This window comes from Erpetoichthys calabaricus, chromosome 5, assembly GCF_900747795.2.
Source record: "Erpetoichthys calabaricus chromosome 5, fErpCal1.3, whole genome shotgun sequence".
NCBI classification, from domain to species: Eukaryota; Metazoa; Chordata; class Cladistia; order Polypteriformes; family Polypteridae; genus Erpetoichthys; species Erpetoichthys calabaricus.
Window position 1 is genome coordinate 70,947,429 of NC_041398.2, and position 26,387 is coordinate 70,973,815.

Below are 26,387 nucleotides of genomic sequence, written 5' to 3' on the forward strand. Positions count from 1 at the left end.
GTCAGCAGTCTTTTTGTAAAGGACAAATGCATTCCATAGGTGCTGTTAGAGCAGATCTTCTTCTTGTTCTTTTGGCTGCTCCCGTTAGGGGTTGCCACAGCAGATCATCTTCTTCCATATCTTTCTGTCCTCTGCATCTTGTTCTGTTACACCCATCACCTGCATGTCCTCTCTCACCACATCCATAAACCTTCTCTTAGGCCTTGCTCTTTTCCTCTTCCCTGGCAGCTCTATCCTTGGCATCCTTCTCCCAATATACCCAGCATCTCTCCTCTGTACATGTCCAAACCAATGCAATCTCGCCTCTCTGACTTTGTCTCCCAACTGTCCAAATTGAGCTGACCCTCTAATGTCCTCATTTCTAATCCTGTCCATCCTCGTCACACCCAATGCAAATCTTAGCATCTTTAACTCTGCTAACTCCAGCTCTGTCTCCTGCTTTCTGGTCAGTGCCATCGTCTCCAACCCATATAACATAGCTGGTCTCACTACTGTCCTGTAGACCTTCCCTTTCACTCTTGCTGATACCCGTCTGTCACAAATCACTCCTAACACTCTTCTCCACCCATTCCACCCTGCCTGCACTCTCTTCTTCACCTCTCTTCCACAATCCCCATTACCCTGTACTGTTGATCCCAAGTATTTAAACTCATCCACCTTCGCCAACTTTACTTCCTGCATCCTAGCTATTCCGCTGACTTCCCTCTCATTTACACACATGTATTCTGTCTTGTTTCTACTGACCTTCGTTCCTCTCCTCTCCAGAGCATATCTCCACCTCTCCAGGGTCTTCTCAACCTGCTCCCTACTATCGCTACAAAGGTGCTGTTAGAGCAGATACAAGATTTTATTTTATTTTTTTTTATATTTTTGTCTGTTGCTTGCACATGATAGGTTAGAATGTCAGTGCCTAATCTGCACAATCTAAGACATCCATTTAATGCCTCCAATTCTGTGAACATCTGAGGTTGCAATATGCAGCTTGTAAGGTGGTGGATAGTAAAGAACTGTCTGCTGAAGATTTTTGATTGCTTCAGGTCTTCTCAAATTTGTTTGTTGTTGCCTTTAAAAGAGTTTCAGCAGCATTTCTGTGAGTGTCATCCTTCCTTAAACACATTTGCAATTTTTTATGAAAACAAATGAACAGATTTGATTTATATGTGGCATAAAGGACAGTCCTCTCTTCTGCATCTTAAAAAGGCTTTAGCTGTGACTTTTAAGCTTCTTTTTCTGAGGAGAACTATGATGCCTTTCCATTGTCTGCCTTTTGGCCTCTGAGTTAGAGTGATGATCCATGACCAAATTTAAGGAATCTGAACACACTTTTTTTCTTGCTGTTTAGTGGTCAACAGTTAGGTTTCATGGAAGTCAGTATTCACACACATTTGAATATCCCAAGGCAAAGGAGACATTTCACACACTGTTTTCAGAATAAAATAAGGACTAAGATGCAGAACAAAAGCTCGATATTTCAGCAAGACAGCTACCCAAAGCAAATATGGATTTTGCAATGACTTTCACTCAAAAGCTAGAATACTCTAGGGAGAGTTGGAAAAATCCTAAAGCAAGAAAAAATCCTCTAGTAGCTGACTAGCTGTGATTTCAAGGTGTCGACACTTTTGCAGAAGTCACATTCACTGTTAATTTGTTAAGTCTAAGTCCAGCAAATAAATAAAATTAAAATATACTGAAATACATCATGTGACTGCAGAGTAATACTGAGGATAAAACTGCACCTAGTATCCTGAATATAGTCTATAATATATAACCTCTTATGATTGTTACTATTTACAGCATCCTATCCACCTTTTAATCATTTTGACTTCTGGCTGGTTATGAACATATGAATAGATCCTCTTAGATTTCCATTTCTTTTCAAAGTATGCACTTTTTAGCTTCAGGACTTATTGTATATGCATACTTAATGATTCATGTGCAGTAAATTTTTATTTAACTTAATATCATGTTTTGTTTCACATATCAGTCTATATCTGAATTCTGACCAAGACCCTCTGTAGAGTTCAAATATTTCTGATAATCCATCTGCTTTAATTTGTAAGATTAAGCTCTGTATTTTTTACATTATATATAGAAGCACTGTTTCCATCATCAGACACTGTGGGGTGCAACATTTGATATCTCCAACTTCAGAAAAAGATAAAAAGACGCACCTTAACAATGATTGCTTTTTCTGTTGAAGACAATTCTTTACCCATCTGCACCCAGTGCTGTGAAGCTCTGCCTTGTGCAGTTTGATAATAAGTCTCTCCTAGAGGTGTGTGATATTGAAAAAAAATTATATTTTGTTATTTTGTCAATAACATCAGTAGACAATATTTTGCATCCTTCAAAAGTACATTTATAACAGTCTTGTACAAGCTCTAGCTTGCCATTGTTAATAATTGGATATTAATTGTTGTTTACAATGATATTAATGAAAACAACATATTTATGGAAAACTGGTCTTATTTATTTAGTTAAAACTGAAGCATGTAAGTAAAAATAATACAAAAACATCAAAATCACAAGTGCAATTATAACTGAGATAAACAGTGCCAGTATGAGTAAACCATTTCAAAGTGTCTACCGGCTTTGCACAAACATTAAAAAAAACAAAAAACACTTATGATGAGGGTGACAGGCCAACAAGACAGCAATCCAAAAGCAATAAAATACTAATCATAATTCAACTATAGGGCATGGATAAACATTGAAGTGCTCTGCTTTAAGGCGAATTGTGCAGCATATAAGCAAGAACAAAACTCAAACATATTGGACTAAAAATCATCAAATCCAAACTTCAGGTTCTGTGAAATCCTGCTCAGGAAAAACAATTACAGCATTTAATACGCATGCACAGTAGTCTGGCCTACTAGGCTACATGTAGTATTACTGTGCCAGATGTATAATATTTACATCTGGAGACAACTGGGAGAGAACAGCTCCCCGAGTGTTGCATTTCTAAACCAATCCAATGCATCATGAAGGCAGTACTCAAAGTAAGGGTGGTGATTTTGAACTGCAGAGGGCAATGGTGGCTCTTCTTAAATTAATCCGACAGAGCAAGTTTCTGATTATGATAAACTACAATGTTGGTGAAAGTATGAATTGCAAAATATTCATTCTACCTGAATGATGTGTCACACCCTGTCAAAAAGAGGTGAAAATCCAGCAGCCGTACCACATGAACTGCAGAAGATGTTATCCACCTGAAGCTATGCATGTTCAGGCCCGGCTGGTACTTGGATTGGAAACCATCTAGGAAAAGCTGGAGATGTTGGCAAGGCCAACAAGGGGCGCTTACCCTGTGCTCTGAATGTGGATCCCAATGCCCCAGTGCAGTGATGGAAACATTGTGCTATAAAACTAGCACCATATTTCAGATGACACATAAAACCGAGGTGCTGACACTCTGTGTATCCTTAGTGCCCTCCATGTCCTAGTTATTCTGGCCCCCTAATCATCCTCCGCTCTCTGATTCACTATCTCTCGCACCACCTAGTAGGGCATGTGTAGTGAGCATACTGGCTACAAAAATGGCTGCTGTCAAAACATTCAGGTGGATTCTACACATTAGTGGTGGTTGAATTTGCTCTCCACTCATTATGAAAAGTGCTTTGAGTAGTGAGAAAAGCGCTATATACATGTAAAGAATTATTATTATTATTAAAAGGACTGTTGTTAACAGAGTTGATATTGAAATGCCACAGGAGATGTAGATGTCAGTACTCAACACACCCTAATCAACACCGGTAGATGCAAGCAGGAGGCTGCACACCATCCATTGTTTCAGGATGTGTTTAAACAAATAACTAAAGGAAGTTAACATTACAATCTAATTTTAAATGCAAACAAGCTATGCCAGAATAATTGCAGTGTTTTAACACGTCGTGTATCCATAGCTCAGTGCTTATCTACACTCAGTTTGCTTTTGGGACCTACAGTGATAGTCAAGATGACAGAAAGATATTGTAGCAGACAGAAGCATTCCTCACACGCATCTCATCTGTCATAACACCCATTAAATTGTAAATAATTTAGTCCTTAAAATTCAGTTACCTTATGCTACTGAGCTCCTGAACTGATAACAGCAATTTTAGCTTTTTATTTTCTCTCTCTCTGACACCTTTTTTCAGATTCTTTTGACCTCTCCTTGAAACGTGGCAGTTTAAACTTCAAGGACTGGAAGAACTGGTGGTGGGTGTTTGAGAAGAAGCCCTGTGTGTGTCGCCTTTGCAGCACAGAGTTTCACCGCAATTCCCTACTTATGTTTTAACAAGCTGTCCCCTTGACCCTACAAGATCAGGCTACATGACACAGTGAAGGAGTGGACTCTCAAGGCTTGTTTTTGATTGCAGAGTCAATGACATACTTCAGTTACATTGGTTTCCAAAACCCGAAGTAGCCTTTTTGTTAAAAATAGTGTTTTTGGCAACTTATCCATCTACATTATTTAAACCACTTGACCCATTTCAGAACTGAAGGGAGAGGGAGAGGGAAATGGTAGCGCACAATTCAGTAGGGTGCCAATGAAGGCATTTATGCACACACCCACAACTTTCTCACACACAGGAGTTCAGTTCAGTTAACCTAAAGTGCTTGTCTTTGAGAAGTGGGAGCAAAACCCAAGTAGACATGTTGGGAACGAATTTGAACTCCAGAGCAGCACTACAGCAGAGCTGACCACTGTGCAACGTTTTTTTCCAGCAGACTGGAAAACCAAAAAACGGAATATGAAGTTCACCATTGGGTGTAGTAAATTAGAGATGGGTCTAGAGATGAGGGGAACGTGAAAGCATGTGGGTCAGCCTATTAGGTTTGTCTTCTCAGGCTGCAATTCCTTTTATTTCTTTTTCTGTTAGGTTTGGCGGATGAATTGGCAAATAAACTCTTTGGAGCTCCTGAGCCTCCTGTCTCAAACATTGCTCGTTCTTTGCCTACAACAGTACCAGACTCACCAGTTTTGCATCCTGTCAGGACTCCAAAAACGCCAAGAACACCACGACTACAAGATCCTAACAAAACACCTAGATTTTACCCAGTTGTGAAAGAAGGAGGGAATATTGATGGAAAGGTATGTACATTTTTAAAGCTGTCCATTTTAATTTGAGGTCTATTTAAACTTTTTTTTTTTTTTTCCATCCAGTAGTATATGTGAAAAAGCGTTTTTTTCCCACATCACAGTGGTTTGTTTATTTTTGTGTCAGATGTTAGAACATTAGAACACTCTAGACGAGAACAGGCCATTCATCCCAACAAAGCTCGCCAGTCATATCCACTTATTTCTTCCAAAATAACATCAGGTCGAGTTTTGAAAGTCCATAACGTCTTACTGTCTACCACAGTACTTAGTAGCTTATTCCAAGTGTCTATTGTTCTTTGTGTAAAGAAAAACTTCCTAATGTTTGTGCGAAATTTACCCTTAACAAGTTTCCAACTGTGTTTTAAAGAAGGCAATATCCATCCATCCACATTATCCAACCCACTGTATACTAAATATAAGGTAATGGGGGTCTGCTGGAGCCAATCCCAGCCAACACAGGGTGCAAGGCAGGAAACAAACCCCGGGCAGGGCGCCAGCCCACCGCAGAAAGAAGGCAATATTCTTAATTAATTAGTTTTTCGCAGCATTTCTCTTGCCCCGCTCTTTCCAGTAAGTCCAGCATTAAAGTTGCTCTTCCTTACAATTAGTACAAATGAAGAATCATTATGTTAAGTGTGATATTATTTTTTTTGTCTCCACTACTTTATTTTTAAGACTTTGGAAGTGTTTACTTTTTAGAATATGACATTTGCTGGCCCATCCTCCCCCTTGCCTCTTAGATGTTTGTGCCTCATTCTGTGTAAGGCAATTTTTCATTGTTTCATTTATGAAAACTCCTTAAATATAGTGCTATAGTTGAAATGAGGTATTACCAGAATAGCATGGTGTAAAACAGGAACCATTTTCAGCTGCACTGCTTGTCCATAGAATTGCAAACAAAGCCGTGGTCATTCATTCTGCTACTCAACCTGATTCCAAAAAACAAGCAAACACACTTTCTAGAGAAACCTCTATGCAGACACCAAGGGAGGACTGAAAACTCTTGTCTTAAGATATGAATATAGTGTGATGTCACTTTGCTTACACCTATACCAAAGCTGGGACTGCAAAGTTTGTTGTTTGTGAAACTTTTACTAAAACATCTGAGAGTCCGACACTTACTAATACTGCTTGGCAAATGTTAGTAATGTTAAGGTCCAGTTTTCCAGCTTTAACTGAATATACAATCTGCTGCATTTTGTGACTGACAAGCAGCTATAGGAAATGTTCAACACAAGTCTGTGTCCTTGGCCTTTTCCCATGTGTTTTGGTCTTGTCCCTCACTTTATATGCTTTCTTTGTTCTGACCTTGTTTGTGGAGTAATCTTCCCTTTTCAGTCTTTTACTTGACAAATGAAATGTTGTGCTGTTGAGTAGCTGGCTGCTTGTACCTTTGCTAGAAACACCAGAAAATCAACTTGAGATGAAAAAGTGGAGGAACAATCGAAGTAATCACTGGGAAAGGTGAGGCTGGGGTGAACAGGTTATAGCCTGTTTTGTTTCATCATGGGTGGATTATAAACACAAATTACCATCCTTGTAACAAGTTATCATGCAGTCTCTGCCCTAGCAAATAGTGCATGAACAAGCCTCTACTGGTGTAGGTGGTGCACCTTCTAAAGCAAATTCACGGCCTGCCATTTCGCCTTGTTTTGAAAAGTAGCATTTTAAAGGTGTGTAGGATGGTCAGAGCTAACCCTGAACTTGAGATGGTAAGGAGCTATACTTGTGGGTAGGAAGACATGACACCCACAGAGAGCAGTGATCCTACTTTCAGGGCATTGGAATTCTGTACCAGGACCAAAAGAAAATACGGTCATAGATCTGTAGGTCATAAGAAGTTTTCAAAATGAGTAGCTTATGGGGGCTCTCTCAACCAAAGACTACTACTTGCTGAACAATTTCCTGGACCAGGTGATGCTAGCTCATGTTCATGACTGAGGTGTAGTAGGTGGTTTTCTAGAAACTTCTCTTATTGTGGACATGTAGTAGACTTCCATATTTCAAGCTAAACTAGTACACAAAGGAGCTCCATTTGAATGATTACGTCTACAATGCTTTCTCTACCTTAGTTACTGCCTTTGAAAAATTTCCATGTATGCGTAGTTTGTCTGTGTGTGTGAGTAGTTCAGTTGAGAGCTGATCTGAGTGAGAAGAGCATACCTCTTATTGATGAGATGATGAAAGAACATTTCTTTAGGAGGCTTAGAAACAAGAAGTTCATATTCTGCAACGGGCACTCAATCCCTCAAGAATGTCCCATACCTTCAACTAACAACTAAATCCTTCTTCAAACCAAACTGTATATATTATTTAATCGGATTTCTTTAACAGTACTTGTGGTAGAAACCCTTTTCACTCATCCAGTCAGGAGATCTGTTTAGTTTTTATTGTTCTTCTAGTTGTTACTATGATATGATGCTTTTATTTTACCTAATGTACTTTTAAATCAACCCCACTTCTCCTCAAGTGTGTCACATAAAGAAATAAACTGTTACAGCCATCAAGGTCTTATGAATTACTACAAAAATGAACTGTATAAGAGTTTCCCTATTGTTAGTATAAAATCATGATTAGTTTCAACTATGAATCTCCTCTGTTGTGATGTATTTTCTGTTGGTTATCCCACTTTATATTTGTATAATTAAACTCTTCAAATTATAGATAGCATCTATCTCAAAACTTGCTTGTTTGTTATTGCTAAAAATTCTTTGTCCGCTGGAGGTGTTGATTACTCCTAGTTTATTTTGTTTTGTTTTTTTCCTTACCTAGATATCCTCCCAATGATGTGATTGATCTGCTGTTCACATCATTTAAATAATTTCTTAACTCAGAAGTATCTTGCCACCTTTCCAAGTCTAACTGCCCTTTCTTAGTAACACATATTCATTTGTATGTTAAATCATCTCATGGATTCAACCAGGTGTCATTTATTGTGATATTTTTGTATTTATGTGGCAATACAGTAAACCAATGTTTTTTACAGTTCCCTCCACATTTATTGGCACCTCGTGGTAAAAATGAACAAAAAGGGTTATATAAAAATCACTTTTTGGTGAAGTACCTTGATCTCACAATGAAAAAAATGAGGGAAATCCAACCATTAACTGAAGTACATTTATTCTTCGAAAAAATAATTCCTCATCAAGAAATAATTTAATGTTGTTATATTAAATGTTAGCATAGTTTGAACTCCAAGTAAGCCCTGTAGAAGTGTTGGCGTGTTCTTGTCCTGGGGTGGACAGACAGTCTGACCAGGGCTGATTTCGGCCTTGTGTTGTCGCCATAGGTTTAATAGTAGAATCCCTGAAGCCTATGAAAATATTCGTAATGCCGGACTCTTCATGTCGTAGTAATAATGACAAAATGCTGACATGATGTGTGTAATGCGTGAAGACTGAAGTCCACATGTCAAATAAACACTTTCACCAAACAAGTGCGCTTTTATTCAAGAATATAACTGAAGAAAATGTCAATGTGTAAAATCGAAACCCAAATATTAGTCGACACAAAGACATGTCTGCTTGGTGCAGAAGTACGAACTGCAGCCTCATAATTAAGAGGTTGTGGATTCGATCTCGGGTCTTTACCCGCATTTACCGTTTTGAGTAATTAGCTTCTCAAATAATGAGCTAATAATAATAATATTATTATTGTTATTATGTGATAAAAACCTACATTTCATTTGAGTGTTACACCCGGTGTAATTTTTTGCTGCTTGTAAAAGTGTTTTCTTTTTTTCGTTTTTTTTTCTCTCAGTGACGTTCACGTGGTACAACAAACTTGCCTCTCCCTCTCTGAGTTGATGCCGTTTTTCTCCATTCTTTTCACAAGAGCAGCGATGACCACAGTTGGTGCTGTGGTTGATGCCTGGTCAGAACTATTTGTTATACTGCCAATCAAAGATATGATGCCCCGTGACTGCTATCAGAGTACTATGCCGCATTTGCACTTTGACAACAAAGACACCCATGCAGAACGTGTGAAAAACGACAGATTTGCTGCAATCTCGGACATCTAGCAACGTTTTGTTGAGAATTGTGTTTTGAGTAACAACCCAGGGAAACATATTACTGTTGATGAGCAACTGTTTCCAACCAAAGTCTGCTGTCCTTTTTTGCAATACATCTCAACCAAGCTTGACAAATTTTGCACAAATTTTAGAATTGTGGCTGATTTGGAGACAAAGTACACGTGCAATGCCTCTCCTTATTTAGGAAAAGATCGCAGTTGTCCCACGGGAGAAAGATTTTCTGAGACTGTGGTCCTAAAGCTTATGGAGCTGTTCTGGATAAAGGTAGAACTGTAACAACAGGACAGCTTCTTCACATCGCCTTCACTGGCTAATAGACTGCTGCGCCGCAACACATCTCTGCTTGACACCATAAATAAAGTGGGACAGAAACCTCCACCCGTAGCTAAAGTCACTTTAGTATGGCAACAGTCCTCCACGCTAGTGTTAAGATCTGGCAGGGCCATGCTGACAGTGTATGTGCCCAAAAAGAAGTTGTCTGTCTGCATTCTCAGTACTATGCGCCATAACTTGGAGATTGGGCAAGATCAAAAAAAAAAAAAAAAACACATTCAAATGACATTGTGTTTTCAAATAGTGACGTTTTCATGTTTGAGTGTGAGTGTGCATGTGCGAGAGAGGCAGAAACAGTATTGATGTCATTCAAGAGGTTACTGGAATATAAAATAAACACTTCCGCAAAGTTATAACGAAACAAGTGTGCTTTTATTCAAGAATAAAACTGAATTAAAAAAAAAATTAAGTTACAATAAGACACCAAGTAGACATGATTCAGCAGTGTTTGCGTGTCTGCTTATATCCCTTCAGCGATATCTTTTACAAGTAGCAAAAATTTACACCGGGCATTACAGACTCAAATCAAATGTGTGTTTTTATTATATGATAGTAGTAATAATAATAGCAGCTCACTAATCAAAACGGTAAATGCGGGGAGGACCCGGGATCAAACCCGCAATCTCTTGATTACGCGACGGCAGTTCTTACCTCCTGCACTAGCCAAGCTGATATGTTTAATTTGTGTCGATTGACATTTGAGCTTGGGTTTATAACTCATTGACAGCAACATTTAAATTGAATGATTTATTTTTCTTTGGTTATGTTCTTGAATAAAAGCACACTTGTTTTGTTATATGTGTATCTTTTGTGAAAGTGTTTGTTTGATATTTGGACTTTGCACATTATACACTTCCCATCTGCATTTTGTCATTATTACTATATCATGTTGAACACACACATTACTAAAACAGAAATCTTTCATTTCTTGCCTCACACTTCCTGTCATCCTTCACTTACATAGATCTTTGTAGACACGGAGCACACATGAAATGTATGTATCCAGGCACCTCACTCCCAGATAAAGAGACCTCAGCATCTGATTTGAATTCAGCTGCCTCAGTGGGGGATGAGTAAGCCGTCTGCCTGCTGCCAGTGCTGATTGGCACATTTGCAAAACAAAGACACTGATGAAGAGGTGCAAGGAAATTTAAGGTGGTCCGGCATTACGAATAGTTTCATAGGCTTTATGGTTTCTAGTATTAAAATAGCAACCTATGGATTAAAAATGTTTTTACATTACAGTATATATGAATTAATTACGTACCTTTTTATATTGTTCGTTGTTGTTCCTGTCTTTTCTTATTCCCCAGTCATTCCATGTTATACTTAATCATTAAGTTTCTGTGCATACCAAGTTTATAAAAATAAAAAAAGCTTTGCTCTGATCTTTCACATTGATGGTGGTTGATACATTAAGTTTAATTGCTTTATGAATTGTTAATCTATGTAAATTTGTTAGTTATTACATCTTTTCACTTGTGGCAATCAACTTTTGTTACCTGTCCTACTACACTTGTCAAACAAATAGGCCTTTGCCTGATGCTATTCAATTATGTTCACCTCCTTTTCAAGTCGCTTTGGATAAATGCGTCTGCCAAGCAAATAAATGTAAATGTATCTTACAGGTAAAACTCCGCTGTCCTAAACTGTCGTCTTTTTCTGAATTCTGTTGTATATATTTTTTTTTTTTCAGACACCAAGAAAGAGAAAAACAAGGCACAGTTCAAATCCACCTCTCGAGTGTCATGTTGGCTGGGTCATGGACTCTAAAGAGCACCGGCCTCGAACATCTTCTGTCAGGTAACTTTGACTACTCCTTCAACAACCATCTCATTAAAGAAACCCCCTGTAATATTAACATCAATCACAAAAACAAACATTTGAGTATATTTAAATAAATGTTTTTAAATATTATGAGTAACTTAAAAATACTGAGCTCTCAGGCTTCTCATTGTGTTTTGTGGGCACTTGTTAGTTCCCTAGATAACAATTTACTGTCGGTCTATAAGCAGTAACAAGTTGCTTACTCTGTTGTACTTACACTGCACAATTGACCCTGAAAAAGAAAATTCTGAAGCACATTGGCCCAGGAAGTCTGCATTGCATGTTAACACCTGGACATTGTTTTTGATTCACATCCCTGTGGAAATCGAGCTTTACATGTTTACACATATTTGGAAAGTCCTCATATGCAGTTATGTCTGCCAAGCACAATGAGAACCCTCAGGGCTCAGTATTTTAAGCTGCATAGCTGAAATGTATTGCTTGTTTTGTGAGTTTATGAATAACTAGTTATCCCCCGCGGCTCCACCCATGAAGTAGTGAAACAGGACAAACTTTAAAAAGCAATAAACAAACCGGTATTGCTAGCTAAGCAGAGGCAAGGAACACTGCAAAACATGGCCAGAAGGTAGAGCAACCCAAACGGAGGCTGGCGCATAAGTGAGGAGGGTCCTGCCTGGCTCCCCACTCCTGACGTCACGCTCCTCCCTCCCCTCGGCCTGCAGCATCTACATTGGATTAGCGCAAATAAATCACTCCAGCAAGTGAACTATGATACTTACCGCAATGACAGAAATCGCAGAATCAACCAAAATATAGGAAAAAAACCCAATCTATATCTGTCAAGTAGTTTTCTTGTGAAAAGCAGACAAACGGTCAGGCAAACATTGGATTATATTTATATATATTGTATATATGTACAGTGTGTGTGTGTGTGTGTGTGTGTATATATATATATATATATATATATATATATATATATATATATATATATATATGAGAGAGAGAGATACATAGATCTTGTAACTTACTCATATTTTAAAAAAAGCATTTATTTAAATATACTCAGCTGTTTTTCTGCGATTGACTACTCCTTCAAACAGGCTTAAAGGCATCACAGTTTTAGTTTGTATTACTTCTTAAAGGGAATCGCTCCAACAGTGGTGTACATGGGTTTGATTTCGACCAATATATCGGATTGCTTTCTTAATGTAAGTCCTGTGCAAATTTGAATCCATCCTGCCAGACATTTTGCACTATGATGCATTGCAGTATAGTAAACCTGCATTGCTCTTCAGAAAATCTTTAACTACCAGAGCAAACAGGCCATATCTTTAATGTTGGCCATTCTTTGTAACACTGTGTACCTCTTCAGTATGAAGTGAATGTTCCTTGAGCCTTTTAAAGGAAGAAAAAATGTGGCTGCACTGTTGGTAGGCGGACAGTTTTAAATTTAGGTAATTTCTCTATCACTGCGGTTTTAAGGGGACTTTGTGTGATAACATGACAGCACAAAAGCGCTAGGATAAGTAAAAGCATTAAAAGATTCTACTGGTGTTCCCTAGTTAACAAGGACTTTTGATGTGAAGTTGCCTAAATTCTCTGGCCAAATCAGCAGATCTTTAATGGAAACTGATCAGTGTGAGGTTTCATTTTTCTCGAGTTATACATTACATTGCATTCATACATGCTTTTTTCCTTTTTGTTTTGAAACAGTTAACCTAAATCATCTTTAACGTACACACGTGAATGTGATACAACTCCCCTATACAGTAGTTCAGGTTCATTTGTAAGCTCGCATCAAGTGCCAACAGACAATGACAGAATAGAACAGGAAGGAAAACTGACCATGCATGATGGCTGAGATCTTTAATAAAACTGGTCTGCCTTTATAAGGTAAAGTGCTTTATATATGTCCTGAACAGGAAGTGGCTGTTTCCCAGTAATATTCTGAGCCCCCTTCACTCCTGCAGTAGTGCTTTGTGGCTGAACAGTCGCCATACCTGGAAGTCGTGTCATCAGCCAGAATGGACCCCACAGAAAGTGGTGAATGTAGACAGACACGTTACAGTTTTCCTCACGTGTTGGTCAGCCTTCCATACACCATTGGAGACTTGTTTTATTATCTCTTCCAAAATCACATTATCTGTTGTAAAAATGTCTTTTCATAGAGTATGGCCAGATGACCTCATAAAATGATTCTGCTGCATTGACAGTGTGTGATTCTGCTTAGATAAACCTGACTAATTTTCCAGAATGTCACAGAATAATTGTTATAATATAGGCGTGAAGTGTTTAAGACCTTTGCACGTGGGTTCTTACGTATTAAAATAATCAAGTGGCACTTTCATGCTCTAGAGTGAGTGTATGTTTGTCATTATTATGTGATTATGGTAGCTTTATTTTATAATGTAGTAACAAGGGAATTCCAAAAATGAAAAAACTATTTGATGATCTACTGTTACTGCCTTTTACATGGATTAGCACATTCGAACCAAATCCTGAAAAAAAAAAAAAGAAAATAACTTTAATTGACCTTTTTCCAGGGTTATTTTTGTATTTAACAGTGTGCTAACCTAAACCTTTATTAATATCATTATTTTTGTTTTCTTAACAAATTTCTTGAGTAACAAACCCCTGACTACCATTCAGTACAAACACATACAGTAAGGTGTTTTTAACAACTGCGACTCTTTCTCTTGTGTGATTCAGCTCAATATAAGAAAATAGATAGTGCAGGATAGAAGTCATTTTAACTAAACAACTCACTGGAATTTCCACAGAATGGTCAGGAAAAGAAAAGGGGAACATTTTTATAAGACGTTAATTGTATCAAATGAATACGATCTTTACAGAGTATTCCCTGTGCCTGCCCAGTGCCCACTTTTGCTTTGGCATTTCCTCCGCTGTGCAGTGGGTGCTTCAAAGAACGTATTGAGATTTGAATTTGGAAAATACTGTTTTTTGTTTTCTTTTTTATTTGTTTTTAATTTCTTTACAATGTTTATCACATGCATTGAGAGTTGCAGCATTATAAGGTTTTACTTTGGATTATTAAAATGCAGAAAATGTTGTTGGCACTAGAAAACCTTTGTCATGTGGAGGTGCTTCCACGTTTGTCATTAAAACTGTTAAGGATGTGTGATTTTTACTTCTATATTTTTTTTACATCTTCTACAAGCAGGATTAAAATATGAAGGGGTCTGCTTTTGATGAAAACACTAAACATTTTTAGCAGTAATTACTATTGTGTTTTCAGGTAAAAAAAAACCAAAAAACTGTGCAGTTTTGCTGTCTAATTATGAGGGGGACATAAAAGTGTGAAATGGCAATGAAAACGTTTTTTTTTTTTTTTGTTTTTTTTTTACAGTAGCTCCAATGCCTCACCTTCAGAAGGCGCTCCTCTTGTCGGAAGCTATGGATGTACACCTCACTCCTTGCCAAAGTTCCAGCATCCTTCGCATGAACTACTTCAGGAGAATGGCTTCACTCAGCAAGTTTACCACAAGTACCGAAGAAGATGCCTAAATGGTAAAGACAGTAAAATGAGGATTGCGGTAGCCAAGTTAAGATATTTCAGTAACTTGAGATGCTGTGTCAGGCCTGCTTATTTTAGTTTACAGTTACGCTAACAGCACATTTATTTGGGGATGTGAGATGAAAATTCTTGGCAGACAAGGGGTCAATTTGCAAGCTCCACAGCATTAACATCCAAGTGCAGGGCTCAAACCCAGGACACTGGACCCGTGAGGCTGAAAAATGGTTAAAAAAAAAGTGCTATTTATTACATAAGTGCAGAATAGTAATCTAAAGAGTAAAATATAAGTGTAATACAAAGAAATATTACCCCTGTAACGGGCTGGGAGAGAAGAGCAAGGTAGTAGAAGAGCTTGCTGATGCTTAGTTGTATGTAGAAGCCCCGTTGGCCTTTAGTAGTAGAGACGTCCACACGCTGGTCTGTCTCATGTAACTGCCAGGGGTTTGACCGCAGGAATGATGGGAGGAGGCATTATAAAGTCTGATAGCTGCAGGCAAAAAAGAGCCTCAGTAGCTGTGCCTGTTACCACATTGTTGGGGCTCAGATGTCCTCTGTTCTGTGAGTTGGCTTAATAAAACAATGGGTCTTAATATTCTTACCCTCGCAGTCCTTTTTTGATGTTTACCCTGATAGTGTGAATCCATAAAAGAGCATTCCTGTATTTGTGCAATAGCAGAGGCTTGACAACAAAATGGATGAAGCAACATTATTGTAGATTAAAGAACGCACCTGAAACGAATGGGCCTGAGAGCGCGCAGACAGAGCTGCTGTTCAGTCTTGTTATGCACACGTCAAGCATTTTACCACATTGACAACTGCCACTGGCACCACCGTCACCATGTGGGGTACTTCAGTTTGGTGTAACACTTGACATATTTCTAGAATAACTTTAGAGTTGAATATATTTTTGTAGGGAAATTTTAAATTGCTATTTGACTGCTTTAGTTTTGCTGTGTGTTTCACATGTTAAAGATTTTAAATTTACAAATGTTCTATTTTTTGCTTTAGAGAGGAAACGATTGGGAATCGGTCAGTCTCAAGAAATGAACACCTTGTTCAGGTTTTGGTCTTTCTTTCTTCGTGATCATTTTAACCGAAAAATGTATGAGGAGTTTAAACAGATTGCTTTGGAAGATGCAAAAGAAAATTATAGGTAAGAAATGCCGAGGTTATAACGGTCTGCCTGTCCAATCATCCTACCAGCAATCTATTACATTTAAAAATGTGTTAATCAAAGCTTAGACGTCTAAAATAAACACAACTTCGGGAAAGTGCGATACATATATTGATAACCATTCATCCTCCAGTTTGCTCAGGTCTTTGTTGAGAAGTGATCAGTGGTACCAATCATTTACTTTAGCTCTTTAATAAAAATGTTTTTTATAATAGAAGTTAGAAAATGAATGACTCTAAAAAGCTCTTGCATTGCCTGTTTAAATTGGGTAACTTCAGTAGCCTTACAACACAACAGAGACGTTTCTTCAGATTCAGGATGACTACTGATGGTCATGTCAACAAACTAATTATAAATTTGGTGATATGACAGTTCTCTCTCTGCAACAGTGAGAACTCATTTTATACAGAAATGGCACTGAAAAGGGTCTCTTTGAATTAAAATGGTCATAAAAACCAGACTGCATATTGGAAAACATGGTTTACAAATTGTTTCTCGTCTAATTCCAGTCCATGGTTTTGTGCAATCCTAACTTGAATTATACAAATTCAGAAAATACACGGATGTGAATTTGCAGAATAAGAGAGGCTCAGAAAGTATTTTGTACATGATTGCTGGTTACGGTGCCGGATTACTGTCTGACTTTTTGCTTGTGCATTTGGTGCCATTTACAACAGAGGCATCCTCACAAATATGTGTCAGTGTCAGTGGAGTAGAGAGAGCAACCGCAAGATTAAATGATTCTGTTGTTGGCACCATGGCCTGTCTTTGAGGTAAGAAAAGAATTAAAAATAATAAAAAAAACAAACAAAAAAAAAAACCCTCAGTAAAGCTCTTCAGTGCGATGGCCAACGTCAATTACTTACGTTATGTATTCTTGTTTATTAGCTGCAGTGGTATTGTCACTTGTACAGAATCACCAGCACCAGATAACATTTATCCTCGAGTGCCTAAGGAAATTAGTGAGTATATCTGTCAACCCTTGGCACATATTTATTTGAAAATCTCTGCACACTGGGGAAATTCCTAAAGGCTACACGCTAGCAAATATTATCCTGTTTTATAACAATGGTGATTGGGCCAATTCAAATAACTATAGGCCAGTATGTGACGCACAGCAAAGGTAAATTACAGTAAGCAAGTATTAAATCAAGCATCACGTGTCTAGAACGGGAGTTTTAGCAAACAGTCGGTAGGAGTTGCAATGAGGAAGGTCGTGTTTCAAAATGATTGGACATGCTTAAAATTATGAATGAAATGAAGGCAGTGAATCCCAGCTGTTACTTAAAAAAAAAGAACACAACAAGAACACGAGGCATGGTTAGAGACTTGTTAAGAGCAAATTTTACACAATGTCTTACATTACACAAAGAACCAGACATGGAATAAATTACCAAAGTAGTGTGGTGGGCCTTCAGATCTCGAATTGATGTTATTTTGGACAGTCTGGGTGAACAGGATGGACACGCTGGTTGAGCTGAATGGCCTGTTCTCGTCAGAGCTTTTCTAACGTTCTAATGAGCACCTCTGTAAAATTCAACCAGGATGGAACACATCGCCACTTTCCAGGCCCATGATAAGTTCATAACATTTTGTCTCACTGATGTAGTTATCAGTATTAGATTAACAGTACAATATTTTACACTGAATTAACAGGTTGGGAGAATTCCTTGGGAGGAACACACTTTGGTGTCATAAAATACCAATGGCCACTTTGTTCTTTCAAAAAGGGCATCAGGCTCTGCTTTAGGCAAATTCTGTATTCCTTACAGAGTTTTTCCATCAGCTTGACAAATGTTCCCAACTTGCATCCCTTTCTAAAGTGTCTTTGCATCATTACCAGGATTCTTTAAATGGCAGCCATGCTTACTTCTGTAAATAGTGTTCTATTAACTTGTGTACCAAGTAAGAAACTTTTTCGGTGCGTGCAAGTAGCCTTAAAAAATACGAGACGGTGCTCATTCTAGCTGAGCAAATAGATGTAGATGGAGATCCATTGTGCATACATTTAGTCCGCAGAAGTTACACAATGCCGTCTCATCTCCGTTCCATTGCTCATTATTGGGAAGAATCAAAGTGGCCCCCTCGGTTCTTTTCCAAGCTGCTCTTCATTTGCTTTTAAGATCAAAAGGAATACATTTTTTAAAGTATTAGGTTTTCTATGTATTAGACTGAGTAGCCAACTTACTTTTCTTGAGTGACATCAAGAAATTGCCTGAAGAGAGACTCAACAGTATTAAACTATTGCCTGCAGATTAGGGAATAAGAAATTGGGTGTAAAAATACTTTACAAAAACAAATATGAAGGAAAAGACAAATATAATCAACAGGGCGAACAAAAGGTGACTACAACAACCTGCACAACATAATAATTACGAGTCTGGAATGCAAAGCAATCTGATGTGTCCAGCGCGTGACTTTTCTTGATAATTTTAGTGTTTTCTTTTTATAGGCCCCAATAAATACATTAATATAATAACAAGCAACAACCCCCCACCCCTCTAAAATACACACAAGAATAACCAAAAAAGAATAATGTGCTGATGTGGCTAGAAATTAAAAAGCAGTCACAGTGCGTGTATTGCCACTGGTTTAAAAGACTCCCATAAAATTTTGTCGGCCTATCTAAAGATGTGTTTTTTGTAGGAAAATATTTAGAGCCAATATTTTCTTATGTAGAAAGAAGGAAAAATGAAAATAAATATCTCTGTAGAGCAAAATCTAAGGGAGCAGTTTCTGTTCAGAGTCGGTTGGCTTGCAGCACTTCATATTATGTATCGTGCAAAGTTTCATTAAGATTACCGTATATGCTCACCTTTAAGTCAGGTCTTGAAACCTGAAAAAATCGTTCATAAAATCAGACTCCGAGTTATACGCCCGTTCAAAAATGCGACACTTAATTTAAAAAAAATTTTTTTTTTAAGATCTTAATGCCTCCTCCAATCTCACATCAGTTTCTCAGACTAATTGAATTTTGTTGCAGCAGCGCAGTTACCAATTTCTTTCGCCACTTCAACAACGTTTATTTTAAAACCAGCTTCATATTTTCTTCTGATCAAATATAGATAATATAGAGCATCGTAGATAAGGGATGCTCTTACAATAAAGGTGTATGAGGGTGTGAGATACAAAAAACACAAATCAGTGCATACGTTGCTTCGGAATAGTTCAGGTATTAGGCACAATAGCGAGAGAGAGGGGTTAGGAGCGCACGCTGATACAATGCATTGCCGCACCCACATAGAAAAAAAAAGGCCGAGTGCTCTGTGGTTACTCTCTCAGGTGGGCGTTACCATATCATAATCTCTTGGACCAATAGCGTGAGTTTGCTGCATTCGACTTATACAACCGATAATACCAGAAATTATACTGTAAAATCAAGTTCTGGTTTATCTGCAGGAGAACTTATTCACAAATATATACGGTAAATAATTTGTGAGTTACCACAGCCACACACAGGCATTGAGTTGCGCATGAAAATGTATGAACCTGTCGCACAATTTGAATATTTTTTTAAACCACATACTTCTTATTTAATCTGAATTTGTCTCTTCATAATTGGAATGAAGTATAATCATTCACCAGTTTGAGTGTTTTGAAAGAATATATGTATGCAGCCAATTAACACTCCTTCAGGGGTCTCCACGTGTTAAAGCTGCGCACATCGGTCGTCGGAAGGATTTCGTCTTTTGACATGCATGTGTGGAAGCTTGAGGAACATTTCCTTCAAGTTATCAGCTTTTATTTATTGGCACTTTATTTGGAAGTGTTTGCATTTTTGACCAACTCAATAAGGAAGTGTTAGAAAATGACAAATTCATATTCAGAACAATGCATTAGAAAATGATCTTTTTAAACAGTGAGATGCAATGTAAAAAAATCTAACAGTCCACTATCTAAACCTCAATACACAAGAAAAAAACAGCAAATTACACACAATAATATTATTAGTATATGTTTAAAAGAAGCTTTTAGGCACTATATATACAATTCACTAAGTCCATGGCAAGCAAGACCGAGCCCCGCCCACCAACAATTCACTAAGCAGCTGACCATGGCACACGCACTACAGAGCCAACAATTCACGCGAGAGTAAAAGCATTTGCCAAGAATGTTTTCATTAATCAAGAATGAAAGTCGGAGGTTCGAAGAAGATCACATACCGTCGTAGTTCCGACCATAAACGATGCCGACTGGCGATCTGGCGGCGTTATTCCCATGACCCGCCGGGCAGCCATTACTCCCACTGGCATGCCTCTGCATAAAGTCAAACTTAAAATTGGTTCAGTCGTCATGCTTCTCAGAAACCTCATGCCAGCAAGAAGTGTCTGTAATGGCACTAGTCTGACTGTTACCAGCATTCACTGCAATGTACTGGAGTGTAAGACTATCGCAGCTGCTACCTCACAAACTGTCCTTATTCGCCGGATTTCCCTGACCCCATCAGATTCAAATTTGCCTTACGTTTACACGCAGACAATTCCCTGTTAGATTGGCCTTTGCAATGACAATTAATAAGGCGCAGGGACAAACTTTCAAAAAGATATGCCTCTATCTGCCAAAACCAGTTTTCAGTCACAGACAATTGTATGTTGCTCTCTCCAGAGTTCTATCTATTCATTCACTCACAGTTGTATTCTCAAACCCACCCCATTTGGACAACTGTGTCTTTCAGGAAGTGTTCACCCATCAATAAATAATTATGCGGCGTATGCTACGTCCCAGGATGGCTAGTACAAGTATAAAAATCTTAGTAAAAACTTCGAAAATAGCACATCCTAACTTAAACACTAAAGTCAGAAAATTAATGAAAAAATGGAGAGGGAAATCAGACACAAACCCCTGTTAGATCAGGATGTTTTCAGGGCCCCTTCAGATGATAGCTTTAGCTGCAGATCTCGCCCAGGAGCAGAGCATACATACCACTCATCTGGGGCTGTAGCCGTCAGTTGTGCAGGAACTTGTAGTGGAAAAGTCTCTTCTTAATTCACTTTTTGCTCTTACTTCCTTTACTATTCTTATTTTTAACAAAACCTCTTATTTCCTGCAGTAAAGTGTTGGCCAATTGCACTAAGAAAGCATAAAATGATAAGAGGAAGTGTCATTCAGATCAAGTCTTTGCAGGCAGCCTGATATGTGGATTAAATTTAGGTTGAAATCTTGCCGTGATGTTTAGTGACTGTCCATTGTGTTAATATTGCTGGACGGTTCATGTCAGCAGCTGAAGCCCCCCCAAAAGGCCTGGCTAACATCTGTGTATGCTTCCTTTCCTCTTGCAGGTATGGTCTGGAATGTCTGTTCCGTTTTTACAGTTACGGCTTAGAAAAGAAGTTCCGACCAGATATCTTCAAGGATTTTCAGGAGGAAACCCTTCGGGATTATTCAATTGGTACGCATTTAATACTAATATATAAAACAAAAAAGAAAAAAAAATACTGTGAAGAAAGAAAGAATACCTTTCAGAACAGTCTGAATTTAGTGCTTCAGTCAAGAATCCATTATGATTTTGGACCATAAACTCTACCGATTATGGGTGTTCATCTAACTTGAAACTTAAATCTGACTTATTAGCCAATTTGTTGCTGCAGCAGAATGTTCACTCTGTCTATTTGTTCTAAACGTTCTGTAGCCACATGATCTCATTTTCACGTTTCACTTGAGAAGCCCCAATCTGTTGACATATAGAACCCGCTGCATCTCCAGGAACATTTCTTAAGTAAGCTGATACAGCCAGGCTTAGTTAAAGGCTGCCATGCTGACCACAGGGTTCTGGGCCTCGTTACCCATTTCCGAAAAAATTAGGAAGGCAAGCCATTCTTGAGATGTGAGCACTGGGGAAAGATATGAACAGTTATGTCCACAAGTAGATGCAGATACACAAGTCTCTTCTCAGTACTGATCAAGAAGTTACACACAGAGAGGAACACAGGAGCCTCTGTGACCACCTAACCAGCTGAAAGACTTGTTTTAGCTAACTTTGCAGAGTTGTACTTGTGCTTTTCAAACTTGATAGCACCACCCGAGTAGGTGACCACCCATTTACATGTTGGCATGTGAAAAGACAAGTTATAGTGCTTTTATTCCTGCGTTTCTTTAATTAGAGTAGAGCAGAATGAATCGATAGATAGATAGATAGATAAGTAAATCATAAAGAAATGAACATATAAACTGTCAGAAAATAGCAAAAAAAAAAAATAGAAGTATTTAGTGCGGGAGGTTAAGAGGAAACATTGAATTGCCTGATAGCAGCAGGCAGAAAGATCCGCAGCAGCGCTTCTTAGCACACCTTGGAGGAATGAGCTTGTGGCTAAAAGTGCTCCAATTTTTCATGGTGGCATCCAGTTTTTCCACAACAGTTTCCCAGTGTGACCAGGGTTAGCCCTTTGATGGAGCACACTTTCCTGATAAGTTTGTTCAAGCATTCAACGCCATTAGAACTCAAGTTGCTTTAAACCTGTCATGTAAAAACAAGGTTTATTTGAAATTTTCTTTGATAAATGTTGATTTTCTTGTCCCATAATCTGACTTGTAATGGTTGAGCTGATAGACAGTGTGATTACAGAGAGCCATGCTGCTGAATAAGCATACGTGTGGGTCAGCGTGCCACTTGAAATCAACCGCCTGTGATCAGTACAGTACAGGAGGGAGACTGAGCTGATAGCCTAATGGATTCAGTATTTATTAAGCGATTAGCTCTGCTTGGGGCTTCTCTCCATGATGGTCTTTGTCCTCCTTGAGATGGCAGCGGTGAGGAGCAAACACAAGTTACTGGACCTACAAGCAGCAAGTTCTGCTAGTAATTGTGGAGAGCCTCTCGTTCGAGCACCACTGAGCAAATCATTAGTCTCTCCTCAGAGGTTAACAGCTTGTGGTGTGTAATTCTAGAGATCCACTTTGGATACTCACTTCAGCCATCTCTCAAAAAGGATAGTGGCCGGAAAGGGGGAGCAACACCCTGGGCAGAGATCGTAGTTAATTAAAACGGATGACCGTATCAATCCCTGAATGAGAGATGGCGGGTCCGTTTGAACAGTGTGAAAGCACAGAGGTGAGTCTGGACTTAATAGATGAAACTGATTGGGAGAAGAAGTGCTTCTGGGAAGCCTCGTTATGTTTCTTTGGGTTGATGCCCCAGGGCGGGAAGAAAAAAAAACTACAATTACTAATTATAATTTTCTAAAACTTTAGGGCAATTGTATGGACTGGAGAAATTCTGGGCTTTTCTGAAGTACTCTAAAACCAAAAACCACACAGTTGACCCCAAGCTGCAAGAGCACCTTATTAAATTCAAGCGCCTGGAAGACTTCAGAGTGGATGTGAGTATCTAAACACGTTCATGTTTTGCAGTGTTGTTTGTAAAGGAAGATGTTCTGCTGCAATAGTATTTTATTTATTTTTAAGCCCCCAATTGGAGAAGAGACAAGCAGAAGACGACACAACTCTTCTAGCGAAGAAGGAGGTCGCAAGAGACCAGCGTCTAACTCCTCAAGGCCTCAGAGCTCTGCTAAGTCTTCAGCAGCTTCCCAGAATCCATCCTCCAAGGCTGCCTCGAAAGACAACACAGCAACAGGGAACTCCACAGTCAAGAAAAAACAGGACCCAGAGGCCGCCATAGCCAAAGGTCCCGAGACCAGTGGGAAATAAAGTGCATGAGGCTCCATGGGGTCTGCTGCACTGACAATTCAGCTTTTTTGAGCTCAAGGAGCTTATGAATGTGCAGAACAGTAATTTATCCAAACGTATCCAATACAGATGACAATATCTTGGTTAACACCACCTTGCAGGAAACATCTGAAGGATCTCCTCCACCACGCCTCATCCAAAAGCAATGCTCCACCTTCTGTCCCTTTGCCTCACCACAGTCGGTTCAGCCTGCCTACACGTTCTCAGGTTTTGATGTGGATGGTGGAGGTGGTAATTAAAAAAAAATAAATAAATAAAAATTATGGGTTAGGAAATTTTAAGTTTCAGCTTGAGCAAAACGTTTACAACAAAAAGAAAAAAAAAAAAAGCATTCCTGTGTTGTATGCAAACACAAAATTAGGTATGCCTTACATTTCAATCTTAATTTCAAAAGTGATTACAAAAAAAAAAGAATAAGGTGCCGCATTTATAGCAGAGGCCAGCGATGATGATCATTCACACAGTCGTGACAACATCAGGATTTGGGGACAAAATGGACTTGACAGTGGCTACCAATGTCTACCTGCAAAATGCCTTTGGTGCTACTTTGTGCTCCTTTTACTTTGGAGGTAAAACTAGCAGTGAGAACTTCTGAATGGTTATCTCGATTTGCTGACTGGTAGGCTTAACCCCCTAAAACTGTGTGAATGTTTAATTATGTTGTTGCTTTTATCATTGTGAAGGCCACAAGAAAACAACACAAGCATGGACAATACATTTCAGGAAGTCCGTTGGCAAATCTGATTATGTTCAGTGGGCACTGGCACACTATTTACATCACACGTGATGTGACAAATGAAAAACACTAGGCCTTCAGTGCTGTCTCGGAGCGAGAGCTTCAGTGTAGTTGCTTTGCACCGAATAATCAGCGACTCCCAAAGTTTAGCGAGTGGGAAATTGGCAGAGAAGTTGAAATCGCATGCTAGTCTTTAGATAAACTCTCGCATTTTTGGCTAAATTAATGCTGTGAGAGAAACTCCCCAAAATATTAGTAATAACAAAGTGATCACTGCAACGACTCACTCATGATTACCGTTGATCGTTGAAGTCTGAATGTGCAGTAACAACCTTGTGAAACAGCAAGCAGTGAACCATGGAAGTGGTCTGAAAATACGTCTGTGTCTCTGTTGTGTTGTAGCCAACAAACCTCACGGGCCGTGACACGATTCCCAAACGGAGGAGTGTGAAGGTAACGGTGCTGTCGAGGAGGAGGCGGCGGCCATGGGGCAGCACCACCAGTCTTACTATGCAGGGCCTTCTACCATCGAGTCCCATTTACACACGAGCTGGCTGCTTTGTGAATGATTTTTCAAATCAAACTTGCATCTCTCTACTTTTAGATACATGGGGAGCCTGCCGATTTATTATTTTAAAGAGGTTTTATTATTGTTTAAAAAAATTATTTTGTGGGGATATTACTAAAACAAAAAAAAAAGCTTCTATTTTTCTGCTAAAATCATTACTTTTTTTGGTTTGTTTGGTATTGTTTTTCTCTAAATTAATATTCACTGGAAATCGTGTGGATGTAATTTTTTTCAGGCATTTTGCTGCTTTAGACAGACAGGAGTGATGTTGATGGTACCTAATATTTGTATTTATATTAGTAAAGCTGAGATTTGTTTTTTATTCAGCAATTTGAATAGATGCTTGGGAAGTGCCGCTTGCCTGTCTGCCAAGTGATTCGCAGCCCTTTATCTATCTGATGCTTCTCGCTGGCAAAGGCGCATTTGTACAATATTTGGATTTGGAGATTGTATATACCAATAATCAGTATTTGCTTATTACTTTATCCTCTTATGAAAATTGTATACATTTAGGTTGTGAGTGGTTGTTTGTGGTAATTTTTTCTCAATTTTATAAAAATGCTTACAAAAAAATTTTAAAAAGCCATTTCTTGCCGTTTTTGTCTTCATTTCTAAACAACAATGCACACTCTGTCCGTCACACAAAAAAACAAAAAGGTACAGAAGCTTTTCGAGGAAATGACAGCAAGGAAGGATGCAAGGCGAAGCGGAAGAGTGGCAGCCCCCCATTACAGTCTGACAAGGTGAATGTGGGACATCAACAGTTCAATGGAGGAATTGGAAACGGCCAGTGGTGCTAAACCAAAGCCATCGAGTGGAGTTTCCAATTCCGAATGGTGCAGTGAGGTTAAGCAGGGTCTACCACTGGCGAACGCTTTGGCACCAGCAGCATTTCAGTATTGTGGCACTGTGCAGGAGAAGCCACACCACAGGCTAAGTGGACAAATCGGAGGCTGCTTTAATGAGATCTCATCTTGTGTCAGATAGAACCCAACAGCATCTCAGAACGGATAGCTGTAGCCAGAGCTGGAGCATTAGTTGTGACAGACTAGTGCCAAGTATAAAGTTGGCCTTGCATGGAGATGTCACAGAAGAATCACAAATCTATGAGATTTAATTGGTCCATACAACACACAAAACACTGGAGAACGTAAATTCAAAAGACCAAAGAAGAAAAAAAAACTAAACTATCGCCACAATTTAAATATTTAAAACAAATGTGTGTTGCACACTGGTTATAGGTAAGTGAGAAGATGGGCACACCATTGTACACTAGATATGGATGGCACAGCACTGACGCTGCAGCCATGGATGGTAATTGGAGAAGTGGACTTCGATCCTGCGGTATTGCAACAGCGGCCAGCAGGGACTTGCACTTGAAAGTCTTGGCCTTGCTTACTGGTCACTACAACTGCCTGTTGGAAATGGCTGAAAAGGAAATCACCATGGGCCTG

At 38.8% G+C, this 26,387-nt stretch overlaps 1 protein-coding gene across 4 annotated transcripts in view; it reads left to right on the plus strand.

The window, feature by feature from the left end:
- larp1b (La ribonucleoprotein 1B) overlaps positions 1–25,519 on the plus strand; it is a 124,722-nt gene extending 99,203 nt beyond the window's left edge. For all 4 annotated transcript variants that reach the window (XM_028801661.2, XM_028801659.2, XM_028801660.2 and 1 more), the window contains 7 exons: positions 4,863–5,074; positions 11,146–11,252; positions 14,605–14,765; positions 15,781–15,925; positions 21,226–21,335; positions 23,135–23,262; positions 23,348–25,519. In XM_028801661.2, coding sequence (XP_028657494.2) covers positions 4,863–5,074; positions 11,146–11,252; positions 14,605–14,765; positions 15,781–15,925; positions 21,226–21,335; positions 23,135–23,262; positions 23,348–23,590 — 1,106 coding nt within the window. In that variant the 3' untranslated portion in view covers positions 23,591–25,519. The remainder of the gene's footprint in view (positions 1–4,862; positions 5,075–11,145; positions 11,253–14,604; positions 14,766–15,780; positions 15,926–21,225; positions 21,336–23,134; positions 23,263–23,347) is intronic.
- The last annotated feature ends 868 nt before the right edge of the window (positions 25,520–26,387 follow it).